At 36.4% G+C, this 20,941-nt stretch overlaps 1 protein-coding gene across 5 annotated transcripts in view; it reads right to left on the bottom strand.

The window, feature by feature from the left end:
* The window catches only part of OWL1 (DNAJ heat shock N-terminal domain-containing protein), a 267,015-nt gene extending 246,290 nt beyond the window's left edge, over positions 1 to 20,725 (bottom strand). For all 5 annotated transcript variants that reach the window (XR_016356106.1, XM_089800118.1, XM_089800116.1 and 2 more), the window contains exons 1-2: positions 20,520 to 20,725; positions 5,948 to 6,234 (exon numbers count right to left, since the gene is read on the bottom strand). Coding sequence is in view for 4 of the 5 variants with exons in the window: in XM_089800118.1 (XP_089656244.1) it covers positions 5,948 to 6,234; positions 20,520 to 20,690 (458 nt within the window). In the remaining variant the exon portion in view is untranslated. The remainder of the gene's footprint in view (positions 1 to 5,947; positions 6,235 to 20,519) is intronic.
* Positions 20,726 to 20,941: the final 216 nt, after the last annotated feature.

The raw sequence follows: 20,941 nt of genomic DNA, 5'->3' as shown, positions 1-20,941 counted from the left end.
ATTCTAAGATGATCTTATGAATATGATATTACACTAATACGTTTATAAGTATATTTATTAATTATTACTATTTATTAAATACTTGTTTCATATCCTTATTTATAATTAGCATTAAATATTATCATACTGATTATATTGATCAATATTTATTATATGTTATTAGTTTCTTATTATATTAATAATAAATCATATTGTTATTATTGTTATTATTAATTATTATTTATTCTATTATTAATTTATTTATTGTAAAATCTTATAAATATGGGGGCATGACATTGACACAATGGGAATATTACAATATCCTATCCAATTTCTTAATTGTTCTCAATCATTAACATACAAGAGCCCAACATGATTTTTGGGAAGGTATCAAAACTGAACAAATGAATATGCAATATCAACACGTAAAAAGTCTGATAAAAGTCTTCAAATTTATTTATTGTCTTCTCCAATGTACTCAACTATACTCGTTCATTAATTCATTAGCGCCCTACATTCTTGGCACTATATCAAAGAAAAGATAGAGTCAGAGACTGAAAGGCAATCATAACATATTCCAAAACTTGACAAATAAGAGGAATGGTGTAAAATTATTTTTCCTTCAAAGTTGCCAACTACAGAAAGGATGTCGTTTAAAGTTAAAACAAAAAGATTTATTAATTATCAAAAATTAGAAACATAGTCAATAATAGAGTTTTGTTAAAAAGGAAGATGTAAAGATTTTCTAACATCCAACCAATTTGAACATATGAATTATATGTCTTCAACTAATCTTATCTAAAATACATTATTCAAAGACTTGAATTTAACTATTATTAACTAAGGAAATGTGTTTGAAATTTAACCAAGTAATGCCATCAAAATAAAAAACATAGAGTTTTTGGAAAACTCGTACTCGCTAGCTAGTTACGGCCCCGAGTTACTCGCAATTAAACACGGGGACAAATTTATTGATAAAATCATTGCTATTGTCCACAGTAAATTGCCAAAAATCACTCTAAAATGGCAGTAAAAGAAAGAGATGCAAATGTATAGGAACTAAAAACATGTACAAGATGAAAGCAACACAAAATTTTATCCTAGGAAAACCCTCAAACATAAGGCACAAAACCCAACCACACCAAAGTAGTTCCTTTATTTAATAAACAAAACATTTGATACACTACTTCCAAGCTAAGTCTGATGATGACCTTTCTCGCAACGTTGTTATCATATAACAAACATTTACAAAATATGAACTACTCTACAAACAAATCACACAATGATCGTACAAAAAGAGATGTGAATCGTAGAGCCAATCAACCAAGGCTATCACAATACAATTAATACATGATAATCATACACTTATTCATTAATCAGAATGTCTAAAGCCAAATCATCTATTTATAGATACAAAGATCTTTGTAACAAAAAACTGTGATTGTCGTTCTAGAGGCGATATTGTCTCATAGACTAACGTTTTTTTATTATCATGCTAGACTCCCATCATCACTAGAACACATAAAAAATGTCTATTTGAAAGGTAGAACAAAAGCCAACATGATAAAGAGACAACGACAATTACCCAACACTGTTTCGAATTTATGCCATCCTAAGTAACCACGCAATCAATATATCGTTGATGCCTTTGGTAAGACCAACAAGACGCATAATAAAATCCCGAAAGATGAAGACCATTCAACTTGAGCGATTCCAACTAGCACAAGATACCAAAGAAACCTCTCACAACGCTCGCTCTTCGAATTTCATTACATGGACATTAATGGTTATGAAAGATAGCCAAATCACCTTCAAAACATCCAATGTCTTGATTTTGATGACTACGAGACAAACATGAAGGCATAAGTGCTAGTAGCGATGAGACGACTAGGCTCTACACACAAGGGACACAGTGGGATAATAGTAGCCATAGTGTTCGTAGAGATTTGTACGATGGTATGCCAATGTTACATTACACTGAAGAAATGTATATCCTCAATCAACATGTGTTGGGTGCCACTTCCTAGAATCGTTGGATGCTTCTTTGAGCATGCATACAAGACAAACAAACATGTTTTGATTCAACGAATCTCTCACAAACTTGTGGTGTCAATAACTAAGATTATAGGAAACCTATAACAACTTTTGCAGCCATATCAAATCAAGAAAGCATGGTTCGGCATAACAATTTCAGATAACACGGAATTGAGAAGCAGTTCATCAAAATGGTTCTACAATTACAAACAATAGAGCAGGTATGAATGATAGCTTCTCACATGGCCAAAGAATTAGCATTCCCTCTTCGCAAAGGAGATAACGTTAACAAAATCTCATGTCATGGAGTCTCTCAACACAACAAACACAATGGCTACACCCATGTGTTAAAACAAAACTTTATTGCAAATTCTCTCAATGTAATAGCATCATGGATTCACTGAACATGGCATTCACAATGGCTACTCCCACATGTGAAATAAACACAAGTTCACATCACAGAGTCACTCAACATAATGTTGTCATGGGGTCTCTCAAAATGACATCCACTATCGCTATCCCATGAGTGGAATGAACAGAAGCTCTCATCACAGAGTCACTCAAAATGATGTTGTCATGGAGTCTCTCAACATGACATCCACTATGCTTCCTCCCATGAGTGGAAAGAACAACAAGGGCTTTCACTTCAGAAAAAATTGTCTCAAAGATAAATGCATTACAAGGGCTTCCACCTCAAATTCCTCTGTCTCTGAGAAAGAAGCATTACAAGGGCTTCCACCTCAACTTTCTCCGTCTCAAAGGAAAATGCATTACAAGAGGTTTCAACTCAAATTTCTCTCTTCACGAGAAAATGCATTGCAAGAGGTTTCACCTCAAATTTCTCTCTTTAAGAGAAAATGCATTAAGCTCGTAATAAGAATAGCTGAGTGTTAAATGTTTGACAAAACAAGGAGTTTTTGCAGTCCTCTACAAAGGACAGGACACTCTCCATCTGTTGCTCAAGCTCTCTCTAAATCTTCAAGCACTTACAAAAAAACAAATAGTATACCTAAAAACAAACTCCTTGTCTTTTTCTTCACTCACAGAAGAAGAAGAAGAATACGGCAATTGCTCTCTAAAAGGAATACAAACATAAAGAGCCTGAAAAACACTGCTAGAATGATCTGATTCTGGATCTTTTCTCTCGACCTGCTCTGATACCATGTTGAATTTAGAACCAGATTTACATAGATGCAAATGTACAGGAGCTAAAACACACACAAGGTGAAAGCAACACGAAACTTCATCATGAGAAAACCCTCCAACCTGAGAGGAAAATCCCGGCCACACCAAAGTAGTTCCTTTATTGAACAAACAAAACATTCAATACACTGCTTCCAAGCTGAGTCAGATGATTGACCTTTTTCACGAGGCTGTTATCACATGACAGACATTTACAAAATATGAACTGTTCTACAAACAAATCACACAATGATCACACAGAGAGCCAATCAACCAAGGCTATCACAATACAATTACACAAGATGATCATACACTTGATCATTTATCAGAATGTCTAAAGTAAAATCATCAATTAGCAGATACAGAGATGTCTGTAGCAAAAAACAGTGATTGCAGTTTCAGAGGCAATGTTGTCTCATAGACTTACGCTTTTTTTTATTATCACGCAAGACTACCATCGTCGCTAGAACAAATGCCGAATGTCTATTTCAAAGGTAGACCCGAAGTCAACACAATATAGAGACAACAGCAATTACACAACACTGTTTCAAATTTTGCCATCATGAGTAACCATGCGGTCACTATACCATTGATGTTTTGGGTAAGACTGACAAGATGCATAATAAACTCCCGAGAGATGAAGACCATTCAACTTGAGCGATTCCAGCTAGCATAGGATACCAAAGAAACCTCTGATGATGCTTGCTCTTAAAATCTCATTACATGGGGGCGGTAACAATTATCAAAGATAGAAGATTCCATTCAAAATATTCAACATCTTAATTCTGATGACCATGAGACGAACACGAAGGCATGTGTACTGGCAGCGATGAGACAGTCAGGGTCCACACACATACACACAAAGGCCACGGTGGGATGATAGCAGCCCTAACGTGCCAAGAGATTTGTATGATGGTATGCCAATGTCACATTATACTAAAGAAATGTATATCCTCAATAAGGATGTGCTGGGTGCCACTCCCTGCCATCACTGGATGCTTCTTTGAGCATGCATACAAGAGAAACAAACATGTCCAATTCAACGAATCTATTACAAACCCAATGCTGGTGTCGGTCACAGAAAAGATAGAACCTAAATAAAACTTCTGCAGCCATGGCAATTTATGAAAGCATGGTTCAGCAAAACAATTTCAGATAACATGGGGTTGAGAAGCAGTTCATCAAAATGGTTCTGCAATTACAAACAGAAGGGCAGGAATGAATGATAGCTCCTGACGCTGCCTAAACATTAATGTTTGAATGATAGCTATTGCCCACAATAAATCACTCTAAAATAGCCAAAAATTGGTAGTAAAAGACAAAGAAGATTTATTTTGATAGCTAAACATTATTAAATTGTTTTGATGCATTTTTTATCACAAACTGAAGATTTTTTCTCATGTGGGTGGTAGAGCACGAGGACATTTGACAGTATAAATTGCCAAATAAAAAACCCCAATTTTTCTAAGAACCATTAGACTCGATGGGCAATCATTTATATGTGATTTTAGATGGGTATGGCTGCACGATTAGGCACTATTTTGAAGTGATATTGGATGCAGCAGCAGGTCACAACTGCGTGATAGGAAGGCACTAATTTGATCACACTGCATAAACAATGGCCGCATTAAACATGAACATTAAACTTTCAAGTTTCAACTACCATGTCTTCTAAAATGCACTGTATTTAAATGTTTTTTAATACATTTTTTAATACATACAGCTTTTGCATTATACAAAATCATTGATAATAGTACTTGCAAACAAAATATTCTGTTGCCTTCAGAAATTATAATTAACCATGGGCTGTTTTATTGAAGAAAATATCTACTTTTTAATATTGTGTGGCCTCGTTCTAAATTGATTACTGTTTCACTAACATGTTCTACAAAATTGGTGTATATGTCGGTTCTTTTATAATATTCTAAGAAACTATATATTTTCAAATGTTCGATAAAATTTCCGAGTTTTTGCCGAGTTCTAAGTTTTAAAAAAAAATTGGGCCAGCAGAGTTTTTACCGAGTTCAAGATTTACAACTATGCACAACTGCATATCCACAACATTTGATGTTGTTATATGGGTCAAGGAAACAGGAAAGAAGTATGCATATGCTATTTATAAGTTATATTTCTCCATATATTATTTCTCTATTAAAACCAAACCACTAACAATAATGCTAAAAATTGGGTTCAAAATGCATTGAAACTATTTAAAGAAGAGAAAGCAAAATAAGACATTCCAGTTAAACAAAAATCCAGTTATCTTGCAATTTGCTGGAGAATTATTTACCCATACACATTGGCCCTGTGTTTGCACCACATTCTGTGTCAAATTGTTCACTGACTACAATTTTTTAATTGAAATTTTAATTGGGAATTTACTTAATGAATTTGTGCAATTACTCAATGTGACTAATTTTACCTGGCCTGATATAAAAGCACTTGCCTTTTATACTAATAACAAAATTGTTACACACATTTCACTTTTACAAATATTAAATTTTCATTATTTTCTAAAACAAAGCAGCATAATAAAATGAGATATCTACATAATATTAAGGTTACAATTTTATTCTAGCCTGCCTGATCAATTTGATATCATTCATATGAAAAGCAATATATAATCCTTGTGATCATAAACTTGACATGCAACAACAAAGAGCATAAATGAAGCAATCAAAAATACAAAAAAAGGCAGCAGGCATATGCTTCAATGAAACAAATTTTGCAGAAACAAAATCTCCTTTGTTACCCCTTCATAATGCCACCACCCTTCAGGAACTGTGGCAAAGATAAAGTTGCAAGCCAAGAACCAGATGGTCGTACATGAGCTGCGAACTTTTCTTCTTCCTGCCGTTGCTTCATCCTCTCAAACTCTGCCTTAATTTCTTCTGGTGTGTTCAGTTTTGGACCCAGTTCCAACCCTGACACTAAGCCTTCCATACCATAGATATCATAAATTTGTCTCTTACGCTCATCACTCAAAATTTCATATGCTTCACGTATTCTTTGGAAGTTCTCTGTAGCAATATCTTGCATCTGGCATTATGAAAATAACAGTTACAAAGTTAGACTATTATGAAGCACTAATAAAGTTAAAGATACACGGATCAGTTTTTTCTAATATGAATAATCAATCCACTTCCCTCAAAAATCAATGCAAAAACATTATAAGAAGTTGAGAACACAATGTTTCAAAAGAGGAAGTAAAGTTCTTTGACATTGAAGTTGAGACATAACCTGTAAACAGAATTGTATTGACCAATATGTGGATATTGTTATGCTAATGGACATAGATATGGCTATTTGTCAAAGTCCCCTAATATAAATTATGCTTGATATGGCATTTATTAATATCCCGTAAATGGATATATCATAAGTATGATTTATAGAGCACACTATTTTGTCAAACAAATACAATTCATAAAAGGAGATTTTCCTTTCTTGAGAAGTACTATAGGTTTCACTGCTACTATATTTCAACATGTTTATAGACATGATTTATAACAATGAGATCAGTAGAATCACATGCAGAATTGTATAAAAACAGATAGAAATTTGCATATGAGCACAGTATGAAATACTGATGCATTGATTATCAAGATCTATATTCAATTGTTTATACATCTAAAAGTATAGTACGTAACTTCAGCTTTTTATATTTTTGTTTATTTATTGTTATATTACGTTGGTAACTTTAGTAATTTAGATATATATGTGTTAGCCTCAATTTTAAATAGCCAAAATTTGAACTTTGTATTGAACTTATTATGTGGCTAGTTTTCAACACAATTCATTTATCTGATTGAATATCCTTTTTTTCAGGAATTGAATAATGAAAACTATCAAATTGAAGGTTCCATCAATGGGTTCTCCTGTGATGACATCCTCGTCATACTAGCAAAATTTTATTGAAAGATCTTATGTTGGGAAAATCTTGTGCATGGATCTTCATTTTTTGCAATGGCAGATTTATCAGGAAAATTCAAAGGGTTAATGAAGTTAGATCAAAGTCTTCGAAACTGATACCATAGTTTGACATTGCATGTGACTGGCTTTCTACTAATGACTACTCTCAAAGCCGTGGGGTAAGTTACCAACCAAATCCAAGATAGTGACACAAGATGAATCGGCCATTTTAATGTCTTCTAAAAGTGTTTTAAGTGACTCATGAAGTTATGAATATGATTTTCAATACCAACGAAGAAATAATTGGTCATTTAGCTTAGTTTTCAAAGCATTTTACAAGACTGATGAGGAAGTGTGAGGTTGATAAAAACTTGACAAAGGCCAACGATGGAAGAATATTGGTAAGGTGTAATGTCCCCATTAGTTGCCAGCCTCAGTATTTCAGGGTTGGCCTAATATTGGACCCTCGTAGGCTAATGAGGATGGTTAGAGGGTCTTTTGAAGATTGAATCATCTCCAACTGTCAGCGATTTATGGATATGGCCTTCATTCGATGTCATTTGGACTCCACTTGCCATACTTACTATGTATAGTAAGTTAGGGGTAATAGAGATGGACCTTTTCTATTTTTAGAAAGTGTATTTGGTCACATGGGGAATTATGAGGAGAGATTCCTATTTCAGACGGCATGCCAATCAGACAAGTATTTCAAGAGATATTAAAGTTCAAGTGACTTAAATGATTTATTTAAATATTTTAATGTTATAAAGTTAAGTGACTAAAAAACAAAATTGGCTTTTAATCCCACATTGCCTAGTTGTTTGTGTCTTCCCTCATATCGAGGTTATAAAAGCGTGGAGCTACATTGGAATGGACACCACGAATATATATTATTTTTCTAAAATCCTAAGAGTTCCTTAAATGTGACTGGATGTTTCCTAAGGACAAAACCCTTTAAGGAAAACAGTGAGACTAGACACAAACCTAGTATCTCACATTTGCACTTCAAAACTGTGATTCCAAGTTGATGCATTGAAGTTTTACAAGGAGTGGAAGTTCAGCAGTATGAGAGAAAGTATAGGTGTTTGAAGTCATTTCAAGGAAATGGTACGTACAGGTCAGTACTGGCATTTTGTGTTTGGACGGTAGAAATAGAAGTCAGTAAAAATCCATAGCTGAGGGAATAGCAAGAGCACCTTGCGGAATCCCATCTAAAGGTGTTAAGTGGCTCAGATAATATCGGCACTTTGTATGGTATCAACACGATAGGAACAGGGATTCACGAATGAGTATAGCAGAAGGGAGTCGGTTATATAAAAGCACCTCAGCAGACAGTCCATGCTTGGACGGCACCAGTAAGAGCAGTTACTCACAGCCAAGGAGGAGAATAGTGGAACTTCAAGTAAGAGTGGGAAAAGGCTGGACGGTAGAGTGGACAGTCCCCTCATAACTGAGTTGGAGTTGGAGATCCCTGCATTAAACCAGTTCTGTAATACATTGCATAGCATTCACTGACAGTGCTGAAGCGACAGTAGCAAGTTCAATGTGACAAGTAGGAGCTGAACGCAACAGGGAGAGAGGCTTGTGTGAATCTGTAAGTTTGTATCAGGCTATACTGTGGCAACGGTGCAGACGTCCATCATCCAGCAGTCAAGTAAGTTCATTCCTCCACATAGACAGCGTCCACTGTGGTAAGCAGGTATCAGGGTTAGTGTGCAAGAGAGCATTGGTCTAAAGAGGTATTGAAGGGCTGGGTCAATACAGGTAATGAGGATCAGTCTCAAACTGCAGTCCTAGCTCATTTCGGGTCTGTATACATCATTCCAGGTGCCCTCTATTGTATTTCATTCCAGCATATTAGGACTGTAATTTGTGGTAGCCAAAGAAGTATTTCATTTAAGCTCGCATTTCAATTAATTGTATCTGCCAGTTCTTGTATTAGAAATATAAACATATATCAATGAAATAGCATTGTGCCAATGGTATAATTATCTTGCACCATTGGTGTATCAATTGTTTTGATCAATATATCATCAGTTTAATAACAGTCCCAGCTAGAGTATCTCAGGGATATCAGAACTTTTATCTTTGGAGTTACATACAAACTGTTCGTAAAAATGTCACTAGATGAGTTTTGAATTTTCTACAGTTCCGAGGGTTGGGATTTTACATAAGGTTAAGTTGATCGGCAGGTTGGCTTGGTTTGCAACAAGGCCGATGCAATATTTTAATCAGTAATTTTATAAAAGACACCAATAAGTAATTTTCAAAAAACAGTTCAAAGAATAAGATCTAAGAATTAGTTGCTGTAACTAACTTCGATATGTTTGATAATTGAACGTTGCATAGCCTTTTTGTACAGACCTTGGAGAATGTTACGTTTTAAGAACCAGAATAGAAATAAACCAAATGCTGAAACTCAAAACACAAAAGAACAGAGGACACAAAACTTGTCTGGGAAAACCCTCCCCTTGAGGGTGAAAAACCCAGCCCCACAAAAGATGGATACTTTATTGTATGTCGAAACAAGTACAGAGATCTTAAGCTTCTGAATGTTGACACTTGACAATCAATCAGCATATAATGAAGTTCAATTACTTGCTATGCAAATACAGAATATATAGTTCTCCAAGTATCTCACAAATACTAAACAAAAGAATGAAACACACAACTCTCTGATGATTGTACGCAGATCATACATGCAGAAGGGAACTGATACAGAGCTTAAAATGCTGATATACAATATACCAATAGTCAGAAATGCAACAATGTCATTTCTTTTGCTGAAGTTATGCCTGGAAAACACACTGAAGGAATAATTAAAACCATGATATACACATCTCTTATAATTTATTGCATACATGACTTGGCACCGTAAATTAGAAGAGCCAGAAGTTGAAGAGATGCTGTTGGCAGTTACAACGAGAATATGACTAGGATCCTCCAGCGATGCCACATCCAAGCTCATGTTTTTCATCACATAATATCTTCAATTGACCTCAAATAATTTTGGAATGAGCCTTTCCCAAGAATACAGGAAGCAATCAAAGTTACTTAATGAAGCAACGCTAGTTTAGGATGCTAGACGTGATGAATCATCCATGCAGTCACAATGCCACACAATCACAAAGCCATGACATCCACACGGATTAATGAATCCATCCAAGTACATTGATTGATAATACTTGCATATTTAGTCTAGGCGGAGACAATTGAGGAGAAGAAGTCGATTCACCTTTACAGCAAAGTCTGTCAAACAAATACTGACCAAGAGATAAATCACTAAGTCATCGGCAGTGATGAGTCAGCTAGGTTCCACAATAGGCCAATGAAGACAACAGGTCCATTGTAGTTAGAAATGATTTCTCCTATAGCTATAAAACACTTATGGTCCCTCTTAGCAAAGTAGAAGTCATTTGCAAATATCGTGTCATGGAGTCTCTCACATGACATCCACCAAAGGTTGCACTCAAAATGTTTCAATAACAAAATCTTTTCACAGATTCTCTCCACATGATATTGCCATGTCAACATGATGTTCTGATGCAAGAGCATCCAATAGTGTAAGGGCAATCATGTATCACCCAAAAATGTGTTTAGTGTTAGTTTTTGTTTGATGTGTTTGTATTTATGAATACCCATTTGGGCCAAATACAGATTCCAACTCTCATATTTCCATTATTAGTTTCTAGGTTAGTGTTTTTGTGCACCTTGAAATACACACAAATGCAGAAAATGGGTTCTTTTGTTATAGAAACAAATTTATGAAGAGTTAGAGGGTGTAAGTTGGGGGGAAGGTTGTAATTGAGATTTTAAGCACTCCAGAAAAAGAATGGGGCCAAAAGGTTTTACCGTTTGAAAGATATTGCAATTTTAAGTTACCTGGAGACCTCCTAAGAATTTGGAGCCCAGTTTGAGGCACTAAATGGCCTCGTACAGCCCTAGAAAATGGGGGCGGCCGAAAGCGACCTGTAGACATATAGAGTGCTCAGAGAGCTTTCCGAAAAAGTAAACAGTTCACCAAAAGTTGTGCCTCCCGAAAGTTGGACTACCATTTCTAGAATCTTCTAATTTTGCACCGACTTCTAATATAACTTCTAGAACCTTTTGTTTTGTCAGTGGCCGCCAAATGGCACAATGTATTATGTATTCCTAACCCTAAACCTAAAACAGGTTAATAAAGACTCATTCTTGCAATGTAAAGGTAGTTTTGGTGGAGTTTGAGCGAAGGTACTATGAGAAGAGTTTTTCTCCAGAATCTGATAATGTTGTAAGCCCATAGGTCATGTAGTTGAGTTTGTTTTTGCTACAATGCATGTAATTGATTCTCATTTCAGAGAATAAAAGTTTCCTTTCCTGTTGTGTTCAATTTGTCTTGAGTTTTTCCCTCATCACGTTTGTCATGGCTACTCCTAAAGAGTGAAAGAACACAAGAGCTAAGTCGTGAAATCTCTCACGTGAAATCCACCATGGCTACTCTCATAGGATGGATCAAGGGCTTTCACCTCAAACTTCTCTCACAAAGAAGAATGCATTAACCAAGGCTTGCATTTCAAACTTCTCTTGCAAAGATGAATGCATTAACAAGGGCTTGCAACTCAAACTTCTCTTGCAAAAAATAATGCATTAACAAGGGCTTGCACCTCAAACTTCTCTCCCAAAGAAGAATGCATTAACAATGGCTTGCACCTCAAACTTCTCTCACATGCATTGCTTTCACCTCAAATTTCTCTGTTTCAAAGAAAAATGCATTGCACTCATATGAATAAGTGAATGTTGAAACTCCCTCTCAGCAAGGACAGCAATCTCGCAGCTTTGACTATCATAATAAATTACAGTTGACTCTATTAGCCAAACAGAGAGCTTTTGCAGTCAAATTGTTACACAAGCTTATTGATGCTCTTCAAACAACTTGGCACTCTCCCTCAAGTACCAAAGCTACCTCTAAATCTTTAAGCACTTGCATCAACCTTATGACCTTCTAAAGTCTAGGACTGTCTTCCTTGACCTCATCTAAAATCAACTAGATAAGTTGTGCAAATATTTCTTTGCAGATGAAGAGTCTATTACGGAAGTAATTGGTAAATATTTGCTTGTTATTAACAGAGACCAAACAGTCAATTTATACAAAAGAATGAAATGATGTTTTCTTAGGAAACGATCGTAAAGAATAGAAACATTCTATTCTAGAGAAAGCAAAAAACAAAACCAAACTAAAGCTAACTAGATATTTACAATAGATAACCATTACCTAATAATAGACAACTTATCTATTATTGTAATACCCTACCTTAATGGTTAATCTATCTAAAACATCCTCTAAATTTGACAAACTTATCAGGACCAAGAGGTTTGGTGAGAATGTTTGCACTCTGATCTATTGTAGGAACATACTGCAAATCTATAGTCCCGTCTTCAACCAGTTGTTGTATGTAATGACAGTGAACATCCACATGGTTCGTTCATTCATGGAAGACTGGATTTTGTGCTAACTTGATAACACTTTTGTTATCAACAAATAGAGTAGTTGGTCCTGTTGGTGACATTTGCATATCCCCAAACATCCGATGAAGCCAAACAGCTTCACATCCTGCCTTAACAGTCTCTCTCTATTCGGCCTCTGTAGAGGAGAGAGAAACTACCTATTGCTTCTTACTGGTCAATGTGACTGCACCGGATCCCAAACTGAACAAATATCCAGAAGTTGACTTTTTATCATCAATAGAGCCTACCCAATCTAAATCTATGAACCCACTGAGTTTAGGATTAGAACTTCGAGAGTACAGAAGTCCATAATCTAAAGTGCCCTTCACATAACAAAGCACACGCTTTGCTGCCATCCAATGATCAACCTTAAGAGCTGTCGTAAAGCGTGAAATATAGCTGACAGCGAAACTGATATCAGGCCTATTAGCAGAGAGATAGATCAGGTTGCCCACTAGTTGCCTGTATGTAGTATCATCAACGAAAGGAGAATCAGACTTTGTGGATAACTTGAGACCTTTCTCCATAGGTGTAGATGCAAGTTTGCAATCCTACATACGGAATTCGTCTAACAGGGCCTTAGCATATTTGGACTGAGAGATGAATATACCAGAAGACTGTTGCCAAACTTCAACACCTAGGCAATAATGCATAAGCCCAAGGTCAGTCATATCAAAAGACTGGCATAAATTCTGTTTGATTCCCTGAATCAAAGATGTCGAGCTGCTAGTGATGATCAAATCATCCACACAAATAACCAAAAGGATAATATTACTGTTAGTAGCCTTGATGTACAGATTTGAGTGTGAAGAACTCCTCTTGAAGCCTTGATCACTAAGGTACTTATCAATTTTTATGTACCATGCCCGAGGGGCCTACTTCAAGCCATAGAGGGCTTTTACCAATCTGAGAATATGATGGTCTTTACCAATAACCTTGAAACCAAGAGGCTGCGTCATGTAAACCTCTTCATGGAGATCACCATTCAGGAAAGCACTCTTGACATCCATCTGATGGACCTTCCAGCCAAACTGTGCTACCATGGCTAGGACTAATCTGATGGTGCTCATCTTTGCAATAGGAGCAAAGGTCTAGGTCTCCTCATAATCAATGCTCTAACGCTGAGAAAAGCCCTTCACCACTAAACGAGCTTTGTACTTATCCAAAGTACCATCTGATTTGTATTTGATTTTGCAGACCCATTTGTAGCCAATGGGTTTCTTCCCTGTACAAGATCAGAAAGGACCCAGGTGTTGTTCTTCAACAGACTCTAGTGTTCAGATGTCATGGCTTGTTCCCACTCTGGAATACCTTTAGCCTCGGAATATGTTTGAGGTTCAAACACACAGTGGATGATGGCCATGAGAGCAAAGTTAACAGTATCTATAATTTTGCTTTTTCTCTGAGCAGTTCTCCCATTAATGAGCTCATCATCACGAAGATCAGAAAGTGTCTTAGCCCACAACTTAGGCCGGATAGGAGAATGACCAACATTAGTACCAGGAGATGCTTGATCAGCAGGATCCTTATCAAAAGAATTTGGATCAAACTCAGGTAAAGCATCTACAAAGCAAGGTGATCCTACAGGAGAAGCCGGAGGTGTCTGTACAGGTATCAATAGTATAACTAGAGCTACAAGAGCTATTGGAGCCCTCCCATCAGGTGAACCTAATGGAAGCCGAACTCCCAAATCATGAGCTGCATAAGCTGGTCTGCTAGATCAAGAATAGGAGAAACAAGCATAAAAGGTCCTCGCTACTCATCAAAGACTACATCACGACTATAGATGAGACAAGATGTCTCAACATCGATGAGGTGGTAAGCTTTGTAAAGATTGCTATATCCAGCAACCATGAGTTTCTGAATCTTAGCATCCAACTTGGTGCGTGAAGCATCAAGGATCGAAACAAAAGTAAGGGAGCCAAAAACCTTCAAGTGACTGATAAGAGGCTTGCGATCTGACCAGGCCTCTTCTGGAGTCTACCTTTGAACACCACTACGGGTGATCGGTTCAACAGATAAACTGCAGTGTTAACTGCTTCTGCCCAAAACTACTTCGGAACATGTCTGTGTTCGAGCATGGATCAAGCCATCTCGGTGATTGTCCTGTTCCGACGTTCAATTACACTGTTCTATTGTGGCGTGTGGGGTGTGGTTAACTAGCATTTGATGCCATGTGTATCCAAGAAGCTGGAGAAAACATTAGAACAAAATTACCCCCCATTGTCTGATCTAAGACTAATAATAGATTTCCCAGACTCTTTTTCAACTAAAGGTTTAAACTTCTGAAATACAGGAAATGCATCTGATTTCTTTTTAAGGAAATACACCAACATTTTTCTATTGAAATCATCAACAAACAACAAAAAATACATGGACCCAAGAATAGGAGTGGCCATAGGGCTGCAAATATTGGCATGTACAAGCTGAAGTACCTGAGAAGCTTGTCATGAGTCGCCACCGGTAAAAGGTGTGTGATGTTGCTTCCCAGCCTGGCATGCATCACAAACTCCAAGCTATTGAGTCTAAATCTCTGGCAATCCAAGAACAAGCTCATCCCGAGCAAACTATGAGAGAATCCACATTTAAGTGCCCATATCGGTGATGCCAAAGTGTGCTAACAAAAGACCGCCAAGCAGCCATAGCTAAGTCCTGAGAATCACCAGAATCAGTAAGTCTGAAGAGACCATGATCCTCAAGACCCACTGCAATAGTAGACTGTCGCTCAATCAGTGATGATGCACTGATGTGAACTGAAGGTGACTGCCAAGTGTGGAGAATGTCGCAGCAATTGATTGACTGAGAATAGATTTAGTTCCATCCTAGAACATAATACACATCAAGGAATATGAGATTCCTCCCAACAGACTGAATCTGAATGTTGCCTTTACCGACAACCATGTACTCTTCTCCACCACCAAAAATAACAGAATTTGAATAAGGTTAGTAGTCAGTAAACCAAAGTCTGCGATCAGTGAAATGACGAGAGGTACCTCAATCAATGTACCAGGCAAACGACTTCACATGATGTGCAGGTCTTTTAGCCATGAAGGCGTAAAAGGCAGATTCTACCTACTCAATGTGCTATGCACTGTTCGCTTTGGGCTGCGAACCTAATTGCTTAGACTGTGCAGCTAAGCGTTTCCGACATTCAACCTTCATGTGTTCAAACTTGTTGCAGTAGTTGCATTGAATGTCCTTCTTTCGAGAACCATCTGATGCTGGAGTAGAAGACTTCTGCTGAGATGGTTGCTAAAACTTGCTTTTATCCTTCTGAAAGGATTTTGCAACAAAGGCTTGCACTTTGGAGGTGGAACTGAAGCGGCTACCGAACTGTTGTTTCCACTAATCTTGCTGAAGCAGCAGTGTGTAGAGATCGGTGAATTTCAAATCAACACCAGAAGATGTGATGTTGAGAGTCTTGATAAAATGCTCATAGGATTTTGGTAAACTCCGAAGAGTGATAACCACAATATCCTCTTCCTCCATCTTGCGACCGATGGCAAGTAACTAATCACGAATTTCCTAAATTCGATTCAGGTGTGCCTGGAGCGAGGTGCGCTCATCCATGACAATAGAAAATAGAGTGCTTTTCAGAAAGAAGGCTCTGCTTTTGTTAGAAGTCTCATGAAGACCTTTGAGATGTGTCCGGATCTCGGCAACTGTCTTGCCGGATGGAATCCGAGAAAGCTGATCATCAACCAGGAATGATTTGAGAAGCATCACTACCTCTCAATCATTCAGATCCCATGTATCTTGATCAGGACCCAGAGAGGTTGGATGCTTTGTAACACCCAAAACAAGTTGATCAGTGTTCCGATATGCAAAAATTGCGATGATCCACTACCTCCAGGTGCCATAATTTTGACCATTGAATTTGAAGTTATGCTCAAGCAGATAGTTTTTCAGAGATGTCATGGCATGTTTTTCAATGAAAATTTGTGAAGGCACGTTCTTCGAGGCGAAAATATGGAAGACTCAGAAAAATCGGAGAGTGACCCAAAAGAGAGCTTGAAAAACCCAAAAGGAATATGCTGTCGGTTTTTAGATCCACTGGCTCGAAAATCTCAAAAATCGGAACATAAAAATCGAGGCACCCAGAAAAACGAACGACAACCCAATTGAGCTCTCAAAGAACCCACCAAGAATCTGTAATCAAAAAAATTTCAAGCCAAAAAATAAGGGTTTTGGGAAAAACCCTATCTGGCAGCAAAACAAGCTCTAAATAATGGCAAAATTGAAAAAAAACGTTGCAGAAATCGACCAACAAATAGGCAAATTTGAAAGGTGACAAAGTTTGTTTGAAGGGCATGAGTTTATCTAGTAAAAATCGGGAGAAGTGTAGAGTCACGAGCTGCCTTCTATCACCAAAAAAACTACGCCCAAGTTCAGCACACATAAACACCAGTTCACCATGCCTTTTTCTTACAAACACGATTTGGAGAAAATCGCACAGGATGCAGTCACTAGTTGAGCGAAAAATTGCGCAATTTGCAGACGGCAAACCACCAAAAATTGCACTAGTTTACAAATGGAAATGTCGCAATTTGCAGATGCAAGTAGACGCAAAAGGAAATACGCGATTTCTCTTCTCGATTTGCAGAGAGAAAGCCAAGCAAATATGGTCGCATTTTCTAGTTCATGATTTTTAGATTTTGAATCAAAACCCTAGTCGAAAAAATTGCATAAACTCCAAGATTTGAACAGATGAAAGTCTTCACATAAAATAAAGGGAAACCTTAGCCGGGTTTATGTGAAAAATCTCAGAAATAAATTTATTTTTTAATTTGAATAAAAAATTTCAAAAGAAAATTTAAATTTTGCTATAAAAATTGAAGTATTGGCTCTGATACCATATTGCGGAAGTAATTGGTAAATACTTGCTTGTTATTAATAGAGACCAGATGATCAATTTATACAAAAGAATGAAACGATCTTTCCTTTAGAAACGATCATAAAGTATAGAAACATTCTATTCTAGAGAAAGCAAAAAAGGAAAACAAACAAAAGCTAACTAGATATTTACAATAGATAACCATTAACTAATAATAGACGACTTATCTATTATTGTAATAAAGTCTTTCTCTAAATATCATTTTTTCCTCTTCGAAAAAAACAAATCACAATGAAAAATGGAATAGTATCTTCCTTTTTAATGATATTGTGTGACACCAATTCAGTCCCATGAGTCACTTATTGTAACCAAAGTGTGGTTAGCTTTTGGGCTTTATGTCTGTAAAATTTAAGTAATTCCTAATTCTTCTTCAAATAGGTAGCTATTTTAAGTGATCACTTTGGTAGTTATGCTAAGTGGTTATCCTAAGTAGTTATGTAGGTAGTTATTCTGAGTGGTTACTTTGGTAGTTACTCTATGGGATGTTTACAAATACAAGGCTTTTGCAATGTAAATTTGGGGGGAGCGTGAGACTTTTTGCAAAGGGGAAACTATGGAGAAATTTACAGACAGACTTTTGGGTTTATCCTATGTACAAAAGTGTTTTTCAACTTATATGTTTTCAGAGATAATGAAGAATACATTTAGTCATATGTCTTGAATGTGTTCAGCAGTTATTATTGCTAATTAATTGTATGTTAAATTGGTAAACTCTTTATGTATTGATGGAGTTCAATGGTCTTTCCAAAATAAATAATTGATTTGATGAAATGCATTCATTTCTTGGTATCTTGATGTGAATGTGTTGGGATAGCATATCTTTTTGTATGTCGAGAATAGCGTATCTTGATGTGAATGTGCGTCCCTTTTAGCTAAAATATATCTCACCCAAAATTTTGCATTTGATGTTGTTGCTTTCCTTGGGTCTACCAATCTATCTAATCTTTCAACTAATTACTGCAGTCCTCTTGCTAAATCCTTCAATATCACCAAAATATGGGGATCTGCTTGAGCATTTCTCATCATCCAATACTACTCATCAATCCTTAACCTAGCAAACTGGCAAGGTCAAGGCTCTGATACCACTGAAATATTCCTATCTCTGGTCAAGCCTTTGCAGCACCAGCAGTGTATTGATTCTGAGATCCCGTATGCACAGGAAGGACTAAGGCACCAGCTGATATTATATGGTTGAAGCAATTGTTGGTAATCAACAACAGCAATACAGATGCCTCTGGATGCAACCAATACAAAGGAATGTTGATGTCATATTTGTTGACTTTGGTGCATTTTGTCATCAATGTCAATAACTATGCAAGGTCTGTAAGTGACAGGATAAGTTCAAATATATAGTAATCTGAGCTGGTTGTTGATGTTGTTGATACTCGTTCTATTTCATTCTGATTGCATTAATCAATTATGACAGCATGAATAGAAGTCTCATAATGTAAGTTATACATATGTTATCAAGCACAGAAGAAGTTAACCAAAAACTTGTTAGTATTGTATGTTGACTTAAAAATGATAGTGATTTTCAGGTACTTTGTATGCTGTGGTGTTGTATCAGAGAGCCTACAATACAGCTTTCAGCATTCTGTCATTATGATAACAGAAACAGTAACAATAACTGTGTTGTTTATTATCACTGCAAATTCATTTCATTTCAGTGTTGATAGTCTCGATCATTACTATGATCTCATGGCTGTTATACTATGATATATAGTATAATATATGATGTGTAGTGAAATTTCTGTTCCTGTAGCTCGGGCGATGGGAGAACAAAGACTAGTGACAAAACAACAAATGAGAAGAGTATGATGAAACAGTTGAACGAGTTTAAAGTCTTAACAAGTGACAACCATTTGTTATCAAACTACAATTGAAGACTATTGTTAAGGTCGATTGCATAGATCATATTACAACGTGCGTTTAAGAGACAGTTTCAAAATGTTTAATGGCTAAGTACCTTCTTCATCGACAGTTTGATCACTGCTCTCTTCAATTTTTGTTTTGATGTGGAAAAAAAATTGAATAATCAAAATTGTTAAGCATGTGAGAAAATACGAGATGATTAGAGGAATATGTGAGATGATGTTCTTGAAATGAAACAGAATAATTTCCAATAACAGATGCAGAAGTTGGTTATAAAAACTAACGTTGATCATCTTAAATGAAATAATGTTTATCAATACAGTGAGGATTTGATAATAACTGTGAGTGATGTTTTTGTTGCAGCGAAGCACGGAAAATTCTGACATTTTGAGTTGATTGCAGAGATGATTATGAAGAGGAGATTTATGACAAAACAGTGAAGGTAAAAGTATTCTAGAAGGGAAGTTTGTTGGTATGAAGAGTTACAGCATGGAGATCTGCTCTCTATAAACAATTTGATTGTGAATGATTTGAAGAAAGGTAGTCTTTCAGATGCCTTGTATGGAAACAGAGTAATCCCCCGAACTAATATTGTTTTGCACTTTTTGTGAGGGGTTGGTGCTCCTTGGAGTAGGAGCCCCAAAAACTTGTAAGGAGTATTAATGCTATGAGTTTTGCCAATGAGGACTAGTATAAAACTTGTTTATAGTGGCTTTTGATTTTCACACTCAAAAATTTATGTCATGGTGTTATACTTGTATCTTGAATCTCTCGATTGTTTTCCAGTGTTGTTGATACTGTCATGTGATCTGCTGCAAATATCAATATCATTGTGTTAAAGTTTTTATTGGTTAAGAGTCCATGTGAGCATGCTAAAACAAAATAAAACACCAAAAAAGTGGAAAAAAGTTCGATAGTTAAAGTAAATTAATGAGCGCAATGCAGCTGAATTCAAGCAAGTTCCTTCACCTCTCAAACTATATCGGAAACGAGACCAAAAAGTCACAAATCACATAGACAAATCCAAACTACTTGCTTGCTATATAAAGAGATGGAAAACAATTGAAACCATTCTAAATAACAGCTCGAATTATATATCTACGCAAAATATGTTTGAAATGCTTGTATATAGGTTTGAGAAGAGTGATAAGATTAAATAGTAAACCTGGTGAGATTGATATTTGTCTGGATGATAAACTTGAGCATAAACTCGATATGCTTTCTTGATATCATCGTCGGAAGCATCAGGAGAAACGTGTAATCGAGCATAGAGCTCTCGCCCATGCACTCCATCCTCGCCCAACTTCTCTCTCCCGTGTACCCCTCCGTCGCTCATCTCTGTCCCACACCCCGCCTCCTCCTCCGAAATCTAACTCGTAAACACCTCGCCTTTCACATATAATAAAATGTTCTCCCACCTGCAGTAGACTCTACACTCTCTCATTGTTTTCCTTTCCTCCCTTTTAAAAATTAAAAAGCTAAGGAACCCTATAAAATGTTAAAATTGAATTGTATTGGGAAAGTTGAGGTCTAACTAATGTGGCAATAATGAAAAAAATGGATCGATAGAATATATTTATTGTTTTA

Source organism: Cupressus sempervirens, chromosome 9, assembly GCF_028749045.1.
Source record: "Cupressus sempervirens isolate cs-2001-9-10 chromosome 9, ASM2874904v1, whole genome shotgun sequence".
Taxonomy (NCBI): Eukaryota; Viridiplantae; Streptophyta; class Pinopsida; order Cupressales; family Cupressaceae; genus Cupressus; species Cupressus sempervirens.
Note: the sequence above shows the minus strand (reverse complement) of the source record. Positions and strands in the feature narration are given on the sequence as shown.